General features: G+C 45.2%; 1 protein-coding gene across 9 annotated transcripts in view; it reads left to right on the forward strand.

The window, feature by feature from the left end:
* PTPRO (protein tyrosine phosphatase receptor type O) overlaps window positions 1-19,331 on the forward strand; it is a 314,106-nt gene that overhangs the window by 66,711 nt on the left and 228,064 nt on the right. For all 9 annotated transcript variants that reach the window (XM_069963523.1, XM_069963520.1, XM_069963516.1 and 6 more), the window contains exons 2-4: window positions 17,530-17,803; window positions 17,978-18,136; window positions 18,425-18,577. In XM_069963523.1, the coding sequence (XP_069819624.1) occupies window positions 17,539-17,803; window positions 17,978-18,136; window positions 18,425-18,577 (577 nt within the window). In that variant the 5' untranslated portion in view covers window positions 17,530-17,538. The remainder of the gene's footprint in view (window positions 1-17,529; window positions 17,804-17,977; window positions 18,137-18,424; window positions 18,578-19,331) is intronic.

Raw genomic sequence — 19,331 nt, forward strand, 5'->3', positions numbered from 1 at the left:
GAGGATCCCCCAGTCTCCAGCAGCAGCAGCCGCTCCATGTGAGGTCCCCCAGTCTCCAGCAGCCGCTCCATGTGAGGTCCCCCAGTCTCAAGCAGCCGCTCCATGTGAGGATCCCCCAGTCTCCAGCAGCAGCAGCCGCTCCATGTGAGGTCCTCCAGTCTCCAGCAGCCGCTCCATGTGAGGTCCCCCAGTCTCCAGCAGCAACCGCTCCATGTGAGGATCCCCAGTCTCCAGCAGCCGCTCCATGTGAGGCCCCCCAGCCTCCAGCAGCAGCCGCTCCATGTGAGGCCCCCCAGTCTCCAGCAGCCGCTCCATGTGAGGTCCCCCAGTCTCCAGCAGCCGCTCCATGTGAGGTCCCCCAGTCTCCAGCAGCAGCCGCTCCATGTGAGGTCCCCCAGTCTCCAGCAGCCGCTCCATGTGAGGTCCCCCAGTCTCCAGCAGCCGCTCCATGTGAGTTCCCCCAGTCTCCAGCAGCAGCCGCTCCATGTGAGGTCCCCCAGTCTCCAGCAGCCGCTCCATGTGAGGTCCCCCAGTCTCCAGCAGCCGCTCCATGTGAGGTCCCCCAGTCTCCAGCAGCAGCAGCCGCTCCATGTGAGGTCCCCCAGTCTCCAGCAGCCGCTCCATGTGAGGTCCCCCAGTCTCCAGCAGCCGCTCCATGTGAGGTCCCCCAGTCTCCAGCAGCCGCTCCATGTGAGGTCCCCCAGTCTCAAGCAGCCGCTCCATGTGAGGATCCCCCAGTCTCCAGCAGCAGCAGCCGCTCCATGTGAGGTCCCCCAGTCTCCAGCAGCCGCTCCATGTGAGGTCCCCCAGTCTCCAGCAGCCGCTCCATGTGAGGATCCCCAGTCTCCAGCAGCCGCTCCATGTGAGGCCCCCCAGTCTCCAGCAGCAGCCGCTCCATGTGAGGCCCCCCAGTCTCCAGCAGCCGCTCCATGTGAGGTCCCCCAGTCTCCACCAGCAGCCGCTCCATGTGAGGTCCCCCAGTCTCCAGCAGCCGCTCCATGTGAGGTCCCCCAGTCTCCAGCAGCCGCTCCATGTGAGGATCCCCAGTCTCCAGCAGCCGCTCCATGTGAGGCCCCCCAGCCTCCAGCAGCAGCCGCTCCATGTGAGGCCCCCCAGTCTCCAGCAGCCGCTCCATGTGAGGTCCCCCAGTCTCCAGCAGCCGCTCCATGTGAGGTCCCCCAGTCTCCAGCAGCAGCCGCTCCATGTGAGGTCCCCCAGTCTCCAGCAGCCGCTCCATGTGAGGTCCCCCAGTCTCCAGCAGCCGCTCCATGTGAGGTCCCCCAGTCTCCAGCAGCCGCTCCATGTGAGGTCCCTCGGTCTCCAGCAGCTGCTCCACGTCAGGTCCCCCAGTCTCCAGCAGCCGCTCCATGTGAGGTCCCCCGGTCTCCAGCAGCTGCTCCACGTCAGGTCCCCCAGTCTCCAGCAGCCGCTCCATGTGAGGTCCCCCAGTCTCAAGCAGCAGCAGCTCCATGTGAGGATCCCCAGTCTCCAGCAGCCGCTCCATGTGAGGTCCCCCAGTCTCCAGCAGCCGCACCATGTGAGGTCCCCCGGTCTCCAGCCGCAGCAGCCGCTCCATGTGAGGTCCCCCAGTCTCCAGCAGCAGCAGCCGCTCCATGTGAGGTCCCCCAGTCTCCAGCAGCCGCTCCATGTGAGGTCCCTCGGTCTCCAGCAGCCGCTCCATGTGAGGTCCCCCAGTCTCCAGCAGACGCTCTGTGTGAGGTCCTCCAGTCTCCAGCAGCAGCCGCTCCATGTGAGGTCCCCCAGTCTCCAGCAGCAGCAGCCGCTCCATGTGAGGTCCCCCAGTCTCCAGCAGCCGCTCCATGTGAGGTCCCCCAGTATCCAGCAGCCGCTCCATGTGAGGTCCCCCAGTCTCCAGCAGCCGCTCCATGTGAGGTCCCCCAGTCTCCAGCAGCAGCTCCATGTGAGGTCCCCCAGTATCCAGCAGCCGCTCCATGTGAGGTCCCCCAGTCTCCAGCAGCCGCTCCATGTGAGGTCCCCCAGTCTCCAGCAGCCGCTCCATGTGAGGTCCCCCAGTCTCCAGCAGCCGCTCCATGTGAGGTCCCCCAGTCTCCAGCAGCCGCTCCATGTGAGGTCCCCCAGTCTCCAGCAGCAGCCGCTCCATGTGAGGTCCCCCGGTCTCCAGCAGCCGCTCCATGTGAGGTCCCCCAGTCTCCAGCAGCTGCTCCATGTGAGGTCCCCCAGTCTCCAGCAGCCGCTCCATGTGAGGTCCCGCAGTCTCCAGTAGCCGCTCCATGTGAGGTCCCCCAGTCTCCAGCAGCTGCTCCATGTGAGGTCCCCCAGTCTCCAGTATCCGCTCCATGTGAGGTCCCCCAGTCTCCAGCAGCTGCTCCATGTGAGGTCCCCCAGTCTCCAGCAGCCGCTCCATGTGAGGTCCCCCAGTCTCCAGTAGCCTGCGTGATTGTTCTGCCAGAGGTTGGTAGCTGTGTTGTGCCGGTGTCCTGAGCTGCTCAGTGACAAGCACTTAAATGACAGGGGCGGGTGGGGGCTCAGTGATGGGCATATCGATGGACGTTCACGTTATGAGCTCCCGCTGTGACTTCGGAAGGAGACTGATTCTAACATCATGATGACTTTATAAGATTTTATTTTCAAACTATAAAACAACAAATATTTGAACAATAAAATGCAGAACATCAAAAAAATCACAGTTTTGAGCGGTAGAAACACAGTACTTTATCCAAAAAGGATGAAAGAAAATTGTAAGTAAACTTTATTAGGTATTCTTGTATTTGTTGGACATCCTGTTTTGTTTCTGTAGTATCTGAATTGTAAACATTACACAAGGTATATCCACCACATTCACACAATGCTTGGGAACTGTGCCTCATACTAAGCGCTGCACTGAGGTGGGGGGAGGAGTGATGCTGCACTGCATAGGGTGGGGGTGGAGGAGCGATGCTGCACTGAGGTGGGGGGAGGAGTGATGCTGCACTGGGAGAACTGCATGGGATGGAGGAGCGATGGTGCACTGCATGGGGTGGGGGAGGAGGGATACTGCGTAGGGTGGGGGTGGAGGAGCGATGCTGCACTGCATAGGGTGGGGGTGGAGGAGAGATGCTGCACTGGGAGAACTGCGTAGGGTGGGGGTGGAGGAGCGATGCTGCACTGCATAGGGTGGGGGTGGAGGAGAGATGCTGCACTGGGAGAACTGCATAGGGTGGGGGTGGAGGAGAGATGCTGCACTGGGTGCACTGCGTAGGGTGGGGGTGGAGGAGAGATGCTGCACTGGGTGCACTGCGTAGGGTGGGGGTGGAGGAGAGATGCTGCACTGGGAGAACTGCATGGGATGGAGGAGCGATGGTGCACTGCATGGGGTGGGGGAGGAGGGATACTACATGGGGTGGGGTGGAGGAGCGATGCTGCACTGCATAGGGTGGGGGTGGAGGAGAGATGCTGCACTGGGAGAACTGCATGGGATGGAGGAGCGATGGTGCACTGCATGGGGTGGGGGAGGAGGGATACTACATGGGGTGGGGTGGAGGAGCGATGCTGCACTGCATAGGGTGGGGGTGGAGGAGAGATGCTGCACTGGGAGAACTGCATGGGATGGAGGAGCGATGGTGCACTGCATGGGGTGGGGGAGGAGGGATACTACATGGGGTGGGGGTGGAGGAGCGATGGTGCACTGCATAGGGTGGGGGTGGAGGAGAGATGCTGCACTGGGAGAACTGCATGGGATGGAGGAGCGATGGTGCACTGCATGGGGTGGGGGAGGAGGGATACTACATGGGGTGGGGTGGAGGAGCGATGCTGCACTGCATAGGGTGGGGGTGGAGGAGAGATGCTGCACTGGGAGAACTGCATGGGATGGAGGAGCGATGGTGCACTGCATGGGGTGGGGGAGGAGGGATACTACATGGGGTGGGGGTGGAGGAGCGATGGTGCACTGCATGGGGTGGGGGAGGAGGGATACTACATGGGGTGGGGGTGGAGGAGCGATGCTGCACTGCATAGGGTGGGGGTGGAGGAGAGATGCTGCACTGGGAGAACTGCATGGGATGGAGGAGCGATGGTGCACTGCATGGGGTGGGGGAGGAGGGATACTGCATGGGGTGGGGGTGGAGGAGCGATGGTGCACTGCATGGGGTGGGGGAGGAGGGATACTACATGGGGTGGGGGTGGAGGAGCGATGCTGCACTGCATAGGGTGGGGGTGGAGGAGAGATGCTGCACTGGGAGAACTGCATGGGATGGAGGAGCGATGGTGCACTGCATAGGGTGGGGGAGGAGGGATACTGCATGGGGTGGGGGTGGAGGAGCGATGGTGCACTGCATGGGGTGGGGGAGGAGGGATACTACATGGGGTGGGGTGGAGGAGCGATGCTGCACTGCATAGGGTGGGGGTGGAGGAGAGATGCTGCACTGGGAGAACTGCATGGGATGGAGGAGCAATGGTGCACTGCATGGGGTGGGGGAGGAGGGATACTACATGGGGTGGGGGTGGAGGAGCGATGGTGCACTGCATGGGGTGGGGGAGGAGGGATACTACATGGGGTGGGGGTGGAGGAGCGATGCTGCACTGCATAGGGTGGGGGTGGAGGAGAGATGCTGCACTGGGAGAACTGCATGGGATGGAGGAGCGATGGTGCACTGCATAGGGTGGGGGAGGAGGGATACTGCATGGGGTGGGGGTGGAGGAGCGATGGTGCACTGCATAGGGTGGGGGAGGAGGGATACTGCATGGGGTGGGGGTGGAGGAGCGATGCTGCACTGGGAGCACTTCATGGGGTGGGGGGTGGCACTTCAATGACAGGGACCTGTGGGGCCTTAGTGATGGACACCTCAAGGGGGGCCCTCAGGGATGGAGGGACCTCAATGACATGGAGAGAACATTCTATAGCTCAGTATGTTCCATAATTCAGGGGCAGAAAAGCTGAGGATGAGAACAAAGGAATAAGGGGATGATTGTTGATGATCCTCACAGGGATTTGCGAAACCTTTACCATTAATCAGCCGGTTCTATCTGTTCTGTGCATGGACTGGACTTGTTGCCAGGGTTTGTACTAGCCGGGCTGACCCCTCCATTCTGAGGTGGTTGGGGGCACTCTTCTGTGCTGACCCCTCCATTCTGAGGTTGGGGGCACTCTTCTGTGCTGACCCCTCCATTCTGAGGTGGTTGGAGGCACTCTTCTGTGCTGACCCCTCCATTCTGAGGTGGTTGGGGGCACTCTTCTGTGCTGACCCCTCCATTCTGAGGTTGGGGGCACTCTTCTGTGCTGACCCCTCCATTCTGAGGTGGTTGGAGGCACTCTTCTGTGCTGACCCCTCCATTCTGAGGTGGTTGGGGGCACTCTTCTGTGCTGACCCCTCCATTCTGAGGTTGGGGGCACTCTTCTGTGCTGACCCCTCCATTCTGAGGTGGTTGGAGGCACTCTTCTGTGCTGACCCCTCCATTCTGAGGTGGTTGGAGGCACTCTTCTGTGCTGACCCCTCCATTCTGAGGTTGGGGGCACTCTTCTGTGCTGACCCCTCCATTCTGAGGTGGTTGGGGGCACTCTTCTGTGCTGACCCCTCCATTCTGAGGTTGGGGGCACTCTTCTGTGCTGACCCCTCCATTCTGAGGTGGTTGGGGGCATTCTTCTGTGCTGACCCCTCCATTCTGAGGTTGGGGGCACTCTTCTGTGCTGACCCCTCCATTCTGAGGTCGTTGGGGGCACTCTTCTGTGCTGACCCCTCCATTCTGAGGTTGGGGGCACTCTTCTGTGCTGACCCCTCCATTCTGAGGTGGTTGGAGGCACTCTTCTGTGCTGACACCTCCATTCTGAGGTCGTTGGGGGCATTCTTCTGTGCTGACACCTCCATTCTGAGGTGGTTGGGGGCACTCTTCTGTGCTGACACCTCCATTCTGAGGTCGTTGGGGGCATTCTTCTGTGCTGACCCCTCCATTCTGAGGTGGTTGGGGGCACTCTTCTGTGCTGACACCTCCATTCTGAGGTGGTTGGGGGCACTCTTCTGTGCTGACACCTCCATTCTGAGGTGGTTGGAGGCACTCTTCTGTGCTGACCCCTCCATTCTGAGGTGGTTGGGGGCACTCTTCTGTGCTGACACCTCCATTCTGAGGTTGGGGGCACTCTTCTGTGCTGACCCCTCCATTCTGAGGTTGGGGGCACTCTTCTGTGCTGACACCTCCATTCTGAGGTTGGGGGCACTCTTCTGTGCTGACCCCTCCATTCTGAGGTGGTTGGGGGCACTCTTCTGTGCTGACACCTCCATTCTGAGGTGGTTGGGGGCACTCTTCTGTGCTGACACCTCCATTCTGAGGTTGGGGGCACTCTTCTGTGCTGACACCTCCATTCTGAGGTTGGGGGCACTCTTCTGTGCTGACCCCTCCATTCTGAGGTGGTTGGGGGCACTCTTCTGTGCTGACCCCTCCATTCTGAGGTTGGGGGCACTCTTCTGTGCTGACCCCTCCATTCTGAGGTGGTTGGAGGCACTCTTCTGTGCTGACCCCTCCATTCTGAGGTGGTTGGGGGCACTCTTCTGTGCTGACCCCTCCATTCTGAGGTTGGGGGCACTCTTCTGTGCTGACACCTCCATTCTGAGGTTGGGGGCACTCTTCTGTGCTGACACCTCCATTCTGAGGTTGGGGGCACTCTTCTGTGCTGACACCTCCATTCTGAGGTTGGGGGCACTCTTCTGTGCTGACACCTCCATTCTGAGGTTGGAGGCACTCTTCTGTGCTGACCCCTCCATTCTGAGGTTGGGGGCACTCTTCTGTGCTGACACCACCATTCCTGTTATTCTTATACTGTACGAAGAGAAGAATGGCGAGGTGGTGACATCTCCTGAGGGGGAAGCCCCATCCCACACCCTCTTTGTTTTCCTTTAATTATGTGAAGTCCGGAGCTCAGCACTTTGTAGGTTATTAACAGGCGAGGAGACGGAGAACTTTGTATGAAGAATCGTCCAGGGTCAATGTACAAACTTGGTGGACGTTAACGTTATAAGCTCCTGCTATGACTTTGGGAGGAGGCCGATACCCAACGTCATGATGACTTTTATTAGATTTTATTTTCAAACATTGAACAATAAAATGTGGGCTGTAGAAACACAGTACACTATCCAAATAGAAGAAAATTGTAAGTAAACTTATGGAGGTCATCCTGCTTTGTTTCTGTAGTATCTGGATTGTAAACATTACACAAGGTATATCCGCTCACCGTGTTCATACAATGCTTTGGAACTGTGCCCCATTCCTCATACTGAGCGCTGCACTGGGAGCACTGCATGGGGCGAGGTGGTGGGGGTGCGATGCTGCACTGGGAGCACTTCATGTGGTGGGGGAGGAGTGATGCTGTACCAAGAGCACTGCATGGGGCGAGGTGGTGGGGGTGCGATGCTGCACTGGGAAGAGGGGCAGGGGGGTTGAGTGTTACTGCACTGGGAGCTCTGCATGGAGGCTAGAGGGCGGGTAGAGAGCTGCAGGGGTAGAAGGCAGGGCAGGGGTAGTGGTCTTCATATTTACTTACTGTGTGGAGGTATTTTTCAGGTCTGGTATGGCGGTGGAGTTGTGTAAAGAACATTCCCACATGTAGAGGAATGCAACCAAAACCACCCAATGTTACCTGGATTATTGGCCACACAGCTATTGGTTACCACTGCATGTACTGCTACAAATGTGGGAACACGGCCTAAGACCGACCTATTATCAGTGATTGGTCATAAACTAGTAAATCATGATGATAATTGGGCAGTGAGGACAGGAGATACTCATATTTAGCCTACGGCAGCAGAAGCTGTAAGTCCGGCCATGAACAGCACAGGTGGGGAGTATGGCAGAACAACAGAACCAAGAAGACTATATATAGTAGATATGGTATCAGAATAGGGATGCACGATGCACCGAAATATCGATACTACTATCGATATTCCGGGCATAAAAACGGTTCGGTACCAGGATTGGGGTGGTGGCCGGGGGGGGGACACTACATGGGAGTGCTGCCCACAGGGCTGCTATGGAGCTCGTCTCCCTCCTTCCATAGTGGTGGGTTTGGGGCACTCTTGAAGACAAACGGGCTAGGGACCTGGCAAATTAATGTTTCTGGTACGTCCCACAAGCCCCGCCCCCGCCAACAAGCCTCGCCCCCGGAGCCCACCGCGGGTGGGATACTGACTCTCTCCATGCCAAGTTGCCACAATGCAGCCTTCTATCTATCATCTATCTATCTATCTATCTATCTATCTATCTCCTATCTATCTATCTATCTACCTATCTATCTATCTATCTATCTATCTCCTATCTATCTATCTCCTATCTATCTATCAATCTCCTATCTATCTATCTCCTATCTATCTATCTATCTATCTATCTATCTATCTATCTATCTCCTACCTATCTCCTATCTATCTCCTATCTATCTCCTATCTATCTATCAATCTCCTATCTATCTCCTATCTATCTCCTATCTATCTATCTATCTATCTATCTCCTATCTCCTATCTATCTATCTATCTATCTATCTATCTATCTATCTATCTATCTCCTATCTATCTATCTATCTCCTATCTATCTATCTATCTATCTCCTATCTATCTATCTCCTATCTATCTATCTCCTATCTATCTATCTCCTATCTATCTCCTATCTATCTCCTATCTATCTCCTATCTATCTATCTATCTATCTATCTCCTATCTATCTATCTATCTATCTATCTCCTATCTATCTATCTCCTATCTATCTATCTATCTATCTATCTCCTATCTATCTATCTATCTATCTATCTCCTATCTATCTATCTATCTATCTATCTATCTATCTCCTATCTATCTATCTATCTCCTATCTATCTATCTCCTATCTATCTATCTATCTATCTATCTCCTATCTATCTATCTATCTATCTATCTATCTATCTATCTATCTATCTCCTATCTATCTCCTATCTCCTATCTATCTCCTATCTATCTATCTATCTATCTATCTATCTATCTCCTATCTATCTATCTATCTATCTATCTATCTCTATCTATCTATCTCCTATCTATCTATCTATCTCCTATCTATCTCATATCTATCTATCTCCTATCTATCTATCTATCTATCAATCTCCTATCTATCTCCTATCTATCTATCTACCTATCTCCTATCTATCTATCTCCTATCTATCTATCAATCTCCTATCTATCTATCTATCTATCTATCTCCTATCTATCTATCTATTATCTATCTATCTATCTATCTATCTATCTCCTATCTATCTATCTATCTATCTATCTATCTATCTATCTCCTATCTATCTATCTATCTCCTATCTATCTATCTATCTATCTCCTATCTATCTATCTATTATCTATCTATCTATCTATCTCCTATCTATCTATCTATCTATCTATCTATCTATCTATCTCCTATCTATCTATCTATCTATCTCCTATCTATCTATCTATCTATCTATCTATCTATCTATCTCCTATCTATCTATCTATCTATCTATCTATCTATCTCCTATCTATCTATCTATCTATCTCCTATCTATCTATCTATTATCTATCTATCTCCTATCTATCTATCTATTATCTATCTATCTCCTATCTATCTATCTATCTATCTCCTATCTATCTATCTATCTATCTATCTCCTCTCTATCTCATATCTATCTATCTCCTATCTATCTCCTATCTATCTATCTATCTATCTATCTCCTATCTATCTATCTATCTATCTATCTATCTATCTATCTATCTATCTATCTATCTCCTCTCTATCTCATATCTATCTATCTATCTCCTATCTATCTATCTATCTATCTATCTATCTATCTATCTATCTATCTATCTATCTCCTATCTATCTATCTCCTATCTATCTATCTCCTATCTATCTATCTATCTATCTATCTATCTATCTCCTATCTATCTATCTATCTATCTATCTCCTATCTATCTATCTATCTATCTATCTATCTATCTATCTATCTATCTATCTCCTATCTATCTATCTATCTCCTATCTATCTATCTATCTATCTATCTCCTATCTATCTATCTCCTATCTATCTATCTCCTATCTATCTATCTATCTATCTATCTATCTATCTCCTATCTATCTATCTCCTATCTATCTATCTATCTATCTCCTATCTATCTATCTATCTATCTATCTATCTCCTATCTATCTATCTATCTATCTATCTCCTATCTATCTCCTATCTATCTCCTATCTATCTATCTATCTCCTATCTATCTATCTATCTCCTATCTATCTATCTCCTATCTATCTATCTATCTATCTATCTATCTATCTATCTATCTATCTATCTACCTATCTCCTATCTATCTATCTATCTATCTATCTATCTATCTATCTATCAATCTTCTATCTATCTATCTATCTATCTATCTATCTATCTATCTATCAATCTCCTATCTATCTATCTATCTATCTATCTATCTATCTCCTATCTCCTATCTATTTATCTATCTATCTCCTATCTATCTATCTATCTATCTATCTATCTATCTATCTACCTATCTCCTATCTATCTCCTATCTATCTATCAATCTCCTATCTATCTCCTATCTATCTATCTACCTATCTCCTATCTATCTATCTCCTATCAATCTCCTATCTATCTATCTATCTATCTATCTCCTATCTATCTATCTATTATCTATCTATCTATCTATCTATCTCCTATCTATCTATCTATCTATCTATCTATCTATCTATCTATCTCCTATCTATCTATCTATCTCCTATCTATCTATCTATCTATCTATCTATCTCCTATCTATCTATCTATTATCTATCTATCTATCTATCTATCTATCTCCTATCTATCTATCTATCTATCTATCTATCTATCTATCTATCTATCTATCTCCTATCTATCTATCTATCTATCTATCTCCTATCTATCTATCTATCTATCTATCTCCTATCTATCTATCTATCTATCTATCTATCTATCTATCTCCTATCTATCTATCTATCTATCTATCTATCTATCTATCTATCTATCTATCTCCTATCTATCTATCTATCTATCTCCTATCTATCTATCTATCTATCTCCTATCTATCTATCTATCTATCTACCTATCTCCTATCTATCTATCTCCTATCTATCTATCTATCAATCTCCTATCTATCTATCTATCTATCTATCTCCTATCTATCTATCTATTATCTATCTATCTCCTATCTATCTATCTATTATCTATCTATCTCCTATCTATCTATCTATCTATCTCCTATCTATCTATCTATCTATCTATCTCCTCTCTATCTCATATCTATCTATCTCCTATCTATCTCCTATCTATCTATCTATCTATCTATCTATCTATCTATCTATCTATCTCCTATCTATCTATCTATCTATCTATCTATCTATCTATCTATCTATCTCCTCTCTATCTCATATCTATCTATCTATCTCCTATCTATCTATCTATCTATCTATCTATCTCCTATCTATCTATCTCCTATCTATCTATCTCCTATCTATCTATCTATCTATCTATCTATCTATCTATCTATCTATCTCCTATCTATCTATCTCCTATCTATCTATCTCCTATCTATCTATCTCCTATCTATCTATCTATCTATCTATCTATCTATCTATCTATCTATCTATCTATCTCCTATCTATCTCCTATCTCCTATCTATCTCCTATCTATCTATCTATCTATCTATCTATCTATCTATCTATCTATCTATCTATCTCCTATCTATCTATCTATCTATCTATCTATCTCTATCTATCTATCTCCTATCTATCTATCTATCTATCTATCTCCTATCTATCTCATATCTATCTATCTCCTATCTATCTCATATCTATCTATCTATCTATCTATCTCCTATCTATCTATCTCCTATCTATCTATCTATCTATCTATCTATCTATCTCCTATCTATCTATCTATCTATCTATCTATCTATCTCCTATCTATCTATCTATCTATCTATCTATCTATCTATCTCCTATCTATCTATCTATCTATCTATCTATCTCCTATCTATCTATCTATCTATCTATCTATCTATCTATCTATCTATCTATCTATCTCTATCTATCTATCTCCTATCTATCTATCTATCTATCTATCTATCTATCTATCTATCTATCTCCTATCTATCTCCTATCTATCTATCTCCTATCTATCTCCTATCTATCTATCTATCTATCTATCTATCTATCTCCTATCTATCTATCTCCTATCTATCTATCTATCTATCTATCTATCTATCTCCTATCTATCTATCTATCTATCTATCTATCTATCTCCTATCTATCTATCTATCTATCTATCTATCTATCTATCTCCTATCTATCTATCTATCTATCTATCTATCTATCTATCTCCTATCTATCTATCTATCTATCTATCTCCTATCTATCTATCTATCTATCTATCTCCTATCTATCTATCTATCTATCTATCTATCTATCTATCTATCTATCTCCTATCTATCTCCTGTCTATCTCCTATCTATCTATCTCCTATCTATCTATCTATCTATCTATCTCCTATCTATCTCCTATCTCCTATCTATCTATCTCCTATCTATCTATCTATCTCCTATCTATCTATCTATCTATCTATCTATCTATCTCCTATCTATCTATCTATCTATCTATCTATTTATTTATCTATCTATCTCCTATCTATCTATCTATCTCCTATCTATCTATCTCCTATCTATCTCCTATCTATCTATCTCCTATCTATCTCCTATCTATCTCCTATCTATCTCCTATCTATCTATCTATCTCCTATCTATCTCCTATCTATCTCCTATCTATCTATCTCCTATCTATCTCCTATCTATCTCCTATCTATCTATCTATCTCCTATCTATCTATCTATCTATCTATCTATCTCCTATCTATCTATCTATCTATCTATCTATTTATCTATCTATCTCCTATCTATCTATCTATCTATCTATCTCCTATCTATCTATCTATCTATCTATCTATCTATCTATCTATCTCCTATCTATCTATCTATCTATCTATCTATCTATCTATCTCCTATCTATCTCCTGTCTATCTATCTCCTATCTATCTATCTATCTCCTATCTATCTCCTATCTATCTATCTATCTATCTCCTATCTATCTATCTCCTATCTATCTATCTATCTATCTCCTATCTATCTCCTATCTATCTATCTATCTATCTATCTATCTATCTATCTATCTATCTATCTCCTATCTATCTATCTCCTATCTATCTATCTATCTATCTCCTATCTATCTCCTGTCTATCTCCTATCTATCTATCTATCTATCTATCTATCTATCTATCTATCTATCTATCTATCTCTCTCCTATCTATCTATCTATCTCCTATCTATCTATCTATCTATCTATCTATCTCCTATCTATCTATCTCCTATCTATCTCCTATCTATCTCCTATCTATCTATCTATCTCCTATCTATCTATCTATCTATCTCCTATCTATCTATCTATCTATCTATCTATCTCCTATCTATCTATCTATCTATCTATCTATCTATCTATCTATCTCCTATCTATCTCCTACCTATCTATCTATCTATCTATCTATCTCTCTCCTATCTATCTATCTCCTATCTATCTATCTATCTATCTATCTCTCTCCTATCTATCTATCTCCTATCTATCTATCTATCTATCTATCTATCTATCTATCTATCTATCTATCTCCTATCTATCTATCTCCTATCTATCTATCTATCTCATATCTATCTATCTATCTATCTATCTATCTATCTCCTATCTATCTCCTATCTATCTCCTATCTATCTCCTATCTATCTCCTATCTATCTATCTATCTATCTATCTATCTATCTATCTCCTATCTATCTATCTATCTATCTATCTATCTATCTATTTATCTATCTATCTCCTATCTATCTATCTATCTCCTATCTATCTATCTCCTATCTATCTATCTCCTATCTATCTATCTATCTATCTATCTCCTATCTATCTCCTGTCTATCTATCTATCTATCTATCTATCTATCTATCTATCTATCTATCTATTTATCTATCTATCTCCTATCTATCTATCTATCTCCTATCTATCTCCTATCTATCTATCTATCTATCTATCTATCTATCTATCTATCTATCTCCTATCTATCTATCTCCTATCTATCTATCTATCTCCTATCTATCTCCTGTCTATCTCCTATCTATCTATCTATCTATCTATCTATCTATCTATCTATCTCTCTCCTATCTATCTATCTCCTATCTATCTATCTATCTATCTATCTATCTATCTATCTATCTATCTCCTATCTATCTATCTCCCTATCTATCTATCTATCTATCTCCTATCTATCTCCTATCTATCTATCTCCTATCTATCTCCTATCTATCTCCTATCTATCTCCTATCTATCTCCTATCTATCTATCTATCTATCTATCTCCTATCTATCTATCTCCTATCTATCTATCTATCTCCTATCTATCTATCTATCTATCTATCTCCTATCTATCTATCTATCTATCTATCTATCTATCTATCTATCTATCTCCTATCTATCTCCTACCTATCTATCTATCTATCTATCTATCTATCTCTCTCCTATCTATCTATCTCCTATCTATCTATCTATCTATCTATCTATCTATCTATCTATCTATCTATCTCTCTCCTATCTATCTATCTCCTATCTATCTATCTCCTATCTATCTATCTATCTATCTATCTATCTATCTATCTCTCTCCTATCTATCTATCTCCTATCTATCTATCTCCTATCTATCTATCTATCTATCTATCTATCTATCTATCTATCTATCTATCTATCTATCTCCTATCTATCTATCTATCTATCTATCTCCTATCTATCTCCTATCTATCTATCTCCTATCTATCTCCTATCTATCTATCTATCTATCTATCTATCTATCTATCTATCTATCTCCTATCTATCTATCTATCTATCTTTCTATCTCCTATCTATCTATCTATCTATCTATCTATCTCCTATCTATCTATCTATCTATCTGTCTATCTATCTCCTATCTATCTCCTATCTATCTATCTCCTATCTATCTCCTATCTATCTATCTATCTATCTATCTATCTATCTATCTATCTATCTATCTCCTATCTATCTCCTATCTCCTATCTATCTATCTATCTATCTATCTATCTATCTATCTATCTATCTATCTATCTCCTATCTATCTATCTATCTATCTCCTATCTATCTATCTATCTATCTTTCTATCTCCTATCTATCTATCTATCTATCTATCTATCTATCTATCTATCTCCTATCTATCTATCTATCTCCTATCTATCTATCTATCTATCTATCTATCTATCTATCTATCTCCTATCTATCTATCTATCTTTCTATCTCCTATCTATCTATCTATCTATCTATCTATCTATCTCCTATCTATCTATCTATCTATCTGTCTCCTATCTATCTCCTATATATCTATCTATCTTATTTTTCTTTCTCTCTCCCTGTCAGAGTCTGTATACACTGTGGCAATCTACTTCATGTACACTGTTCTGACCCTGGTGCTGTGTATACCTGCACTGCCACAGTATATACAGGCACTGGCACCTCTCCTTGCCTTCTAGGATTTTTTTGTAAAATTAAAGGATTTCAAAAGAGAATTGTCCTTAATGTTATTTAAAAACATTGCATAACTACTGCCCCCAGCATACCCCAACAGCTGAAACATTGCATAACTACTGCCCCCAGCATACCCCAACAGCTGAAACATTGCATAACTACTGCCCCCAGCATACCCCAACAGCTGAAACATTGCATAACTACTGCCCCCAGCATACCCCAACAGCTGAAACATTGCATAACTACTGCCCCCAGCATACCCCAACAGCTGAAACATTGCATAACTACTGCCCCCAGCATACCCCAACAGCTGATGAAGTGTTATTGCCTCAACTATAAAATGATTACATTCCTGATATTGCGTAGTAAACCGTGTAATTGCAAAAAAGGCCAAGTTCAAATTTGCTGATTTTTAGTGAAATCACATCCCAGAAAAAAAATTCAGTGATGAAAAGGTCACATATCTAACAGTCGAGGGGGGCAGGCATGCATTATATTTCTATACTTGTGTTTTTCTTGTTTTTTAATTCTTTATTAAGTATCGAATTGGTATTGAGTATCAAAATAAAAAAGTTGGTATCGGTATCGAACTCAAAATTCTGGTATCGTGACATCACTATATCAGAATCAAGAACACTTTCTATAGTAGATACTGTATGGTAACAAAAAAAAAGAACATTTCCTATAGTAGATGTAACAGAACCAAGAATGGTAGTATCAGGTCTAGTATGGCGGTGTTATCCAGTCACAGTATGGTAGTATCAGGTCTAGTATGGCGGTGTTATCCAGTCACAGTATGGTAGTATCAGGTCTAGTATGGCGGTGTTATCCAGTCACAGTATGGTAGTATCAGGTCTGGTATGGCAGTGTCATCCAGTCACAGTATGGTAGTATCAGGTCTAGTATGGCGGTGTTATCCAGTCACAGTATGGTAGTATCAGGTCTGGTATGGCAGTGTCATCCAGTCACAGTATGGTAGTATCAGGTCTGGTATGGCAGTGTCATCCAGTCACAGTATGGTAGTATCAGGTCTGGTATGGCAGTGTCATCCAGTCACAGTATGGTAGTATCAGGTCTGGTATGGCAGTGTCATCCAGTCACAGTATGGTAGTATCAGGTCTGGTATGGCAGTGTCATCCAGTCACAGTATGGTAGTATCAGGTCTGGTATGGCAGTGTCATCCAGTCACAGTATGGTAGTATCAGGTCTGGTATGGCAGTGTCATCCAGTCACAGTATGGTAGTATCAGGTCTGGTATGGCAGTGTCATCCAGTCACAGTATGGTAGTATCAGGTCTGGTATGGCAGTGTCATCCAGTCACAGTATGGTAGTATCAGGTCTGGTATGGCAGTGTCATCCAGTCACAGTATGGTAGTATCAGGTCTGGTATGGCAGTGTCATCCAGTCACAGTATGGTAGTATCAGGTCTGGTATGGCAGTGTCATCCAGTCACAGTATGGTAGTATCAGGTCTGGTATGGCAGTGTCATCCAGTCACAGTATGGTAGTATCAGGTCTGGTATGGCAGTGTTAAATGTGAATCTTATTTAGTCCTTTAACATACTTTAAAGGTTTCGCTCATATCCCCCCTTTCCTACAGACCTTGAGTCTTTCCTGATATGGTTTATGCCTAACACCCTCCACCCCTTTTGTAGCCCATCTTTGGACCCGTTCTATTTTATCAATATACTTTTTTAGGTTAGGTCGCCAGAACGGGACACAGTATTCCAGATGTCATGTCACCAGAGCTCTATACAGAGGGATCACAGTCTCCCTCTTCCTACTGGTTATACCTCTAGCTATAGCTATAACCCTAACTCCTTCTCTTCTGCAGTATTTGCCAACACAGAGCTGCTGATATGATATTTAAAGGAACCAAGAACACTACCTATAGTAGATATAATAACAGAACCAAGAGCCTCTCATTTCCACCAATTCATACCCTTAACTTTTACTTTTAGGAATCCTCCATGTTCCAAGTGAGGGTTACAGATGACAACCTGATGCTCATCTCCCTGGAGAAGTCAGACGTGACGCCCTCATCCTCGATGTATGTGGTGAAGATCACTGGGGAATCTAAGAATTACTTCTTCCAGTTTGAAGAGTTTAACAGCTCACTGCCAAATCCTTTGGTTTTCAATGCCAGTTACCATGGACTTTATTACATAATCACATTAATGGTGATAAATGCCAACCTGGCCTCCAGACCATCAAGATCAATGACAGTTCTTACTAGTAAGTATGTCTACCATTGTGCAAGAATGTCTGCAGCCCCCCGATGCTAATGTGAAGGTGTATAGGGGGCTGTTCCATGATGCATAGCCAACCACTTTATATCCAGCGGCCTGGGATGTGCCTGTCCTCTTAGAACTCCCACTACTCCCAGTAATGTTTTTCTCTGTCTTGCAGAGCCGCTTCCGGTCAGCAGAGTTCTCATTCATGACTATAAACCCTCTCCAGAAACGGGAGTTGTGTTCGAGGTTTATTATCCAGAAAAATTTAACGTCTTCACCAGAGTCAACATCAGTTACTGGGAAGGGAGCAACTTCCGCACAATGTTATACAAAGGTCAGAGAGCGATATTAATAATAGCTGTAAACCTAATAAACTTCTAACAATAATAATACAACTAATCAGCTACCATAATAACCAATAACCCACAACAACCCTATGAATAAGCTGACCATTTATCTCTTGTCTTTGGTATCCAGACATGCTGTATTCTAGATGATATATCCTGTTCCTCCATCTTTGAGGCTCTGATGTTGGGGGGGGGGGGGGGGGGGGTGCTGTGATGTCCTGGAAACTTCTAGACTCCTTAAATGATCACAAAAATGTTTCTATACTTTGAAACAGATTTCTTCAGGGGTAAAACAGTGTTCAATCACTGGCTGCCGGGGATCTGCTACCGGGACGTCACCTTTCAGCTGGTGTCTGAAGCCTCCTTCAATAAGAGCACTTTAGTGCAAAGCAGCGGTATCGGGCACACGCCACAGCAGCACAGGACTGGTGAGTGACCCAAGCTTCATAAAAACATTTCTTATTATTGCAAAGGAGAGTCTTGCTGTAGGCGTGGGCCAAGAAGAGATTGAAGGCAGATGGCACAGGTTCAGGGTCAGTAGTCCAGGTCATACACTGGAGAACCCAAACTGTACACGAGGATGAGGAAGAGGTTGGGTCCGGAGGTCAGAAACACATCATTTGCTCCCCCAGTAGTATATAGATCCCTGTGCGCTCCTCCAGTAGTATATAGTCCCCCTGTGTGTTCCCCCAGTAGTATATAGCCACCTTGTGCGCTCCTCAGTAGTATATAGCCACCTTGTGCACTCCCCTAGTAATAGCCCCCCTGCCGCGCTCCCCCAGTAGAAGATAGCCCCCCTGTGTACTTTCCAGTAGTATATAGCTCCCCTGTCCACTCCTCAGTAGTATATTGCCCCCTGTGTGCTCCCCAAGTAGTATAAAGACCACCGCTTTGTGCTCCCCAGTAGTATATAGACCCCCTGCGTATTCCCCCTCCCATATAGCTTCCCTGTGCGCTCCCCCAGTAGTATATAGACCCCCGCTTTTTGCTCCCCAGTAGTATATAGTCTCTTGCTGTGTGCTCCCCCAGTAGTATATAGATCCCCGCTTTGTGCTCCCCCAGTAGTATATAGACCCCCGCTTTGTGCTCCCCAGTAGTATATAATGTCTTGCTGTGCGCTCCCTCAATAGTATATAGACCCCCGCTTTGTGCTCCACAGTAGTATATAGCCCCCTCTCTGTG

Source organism: Dendropsophus ebraccatus, chromosome 1 (assembly GCF_027789765.1).
Source record: "Dendropsophus ebraccatus isolate aDenEbr1 chromosome 1, aDenEbr1.pat, whole genome shotgun sequence".
Lineage (NCBI taxonomy): Eukaryota > Metazoa > Chordata > Amphibia > Anura > Hylidae > Dendropsophus > Dendropsophus ebraccatus.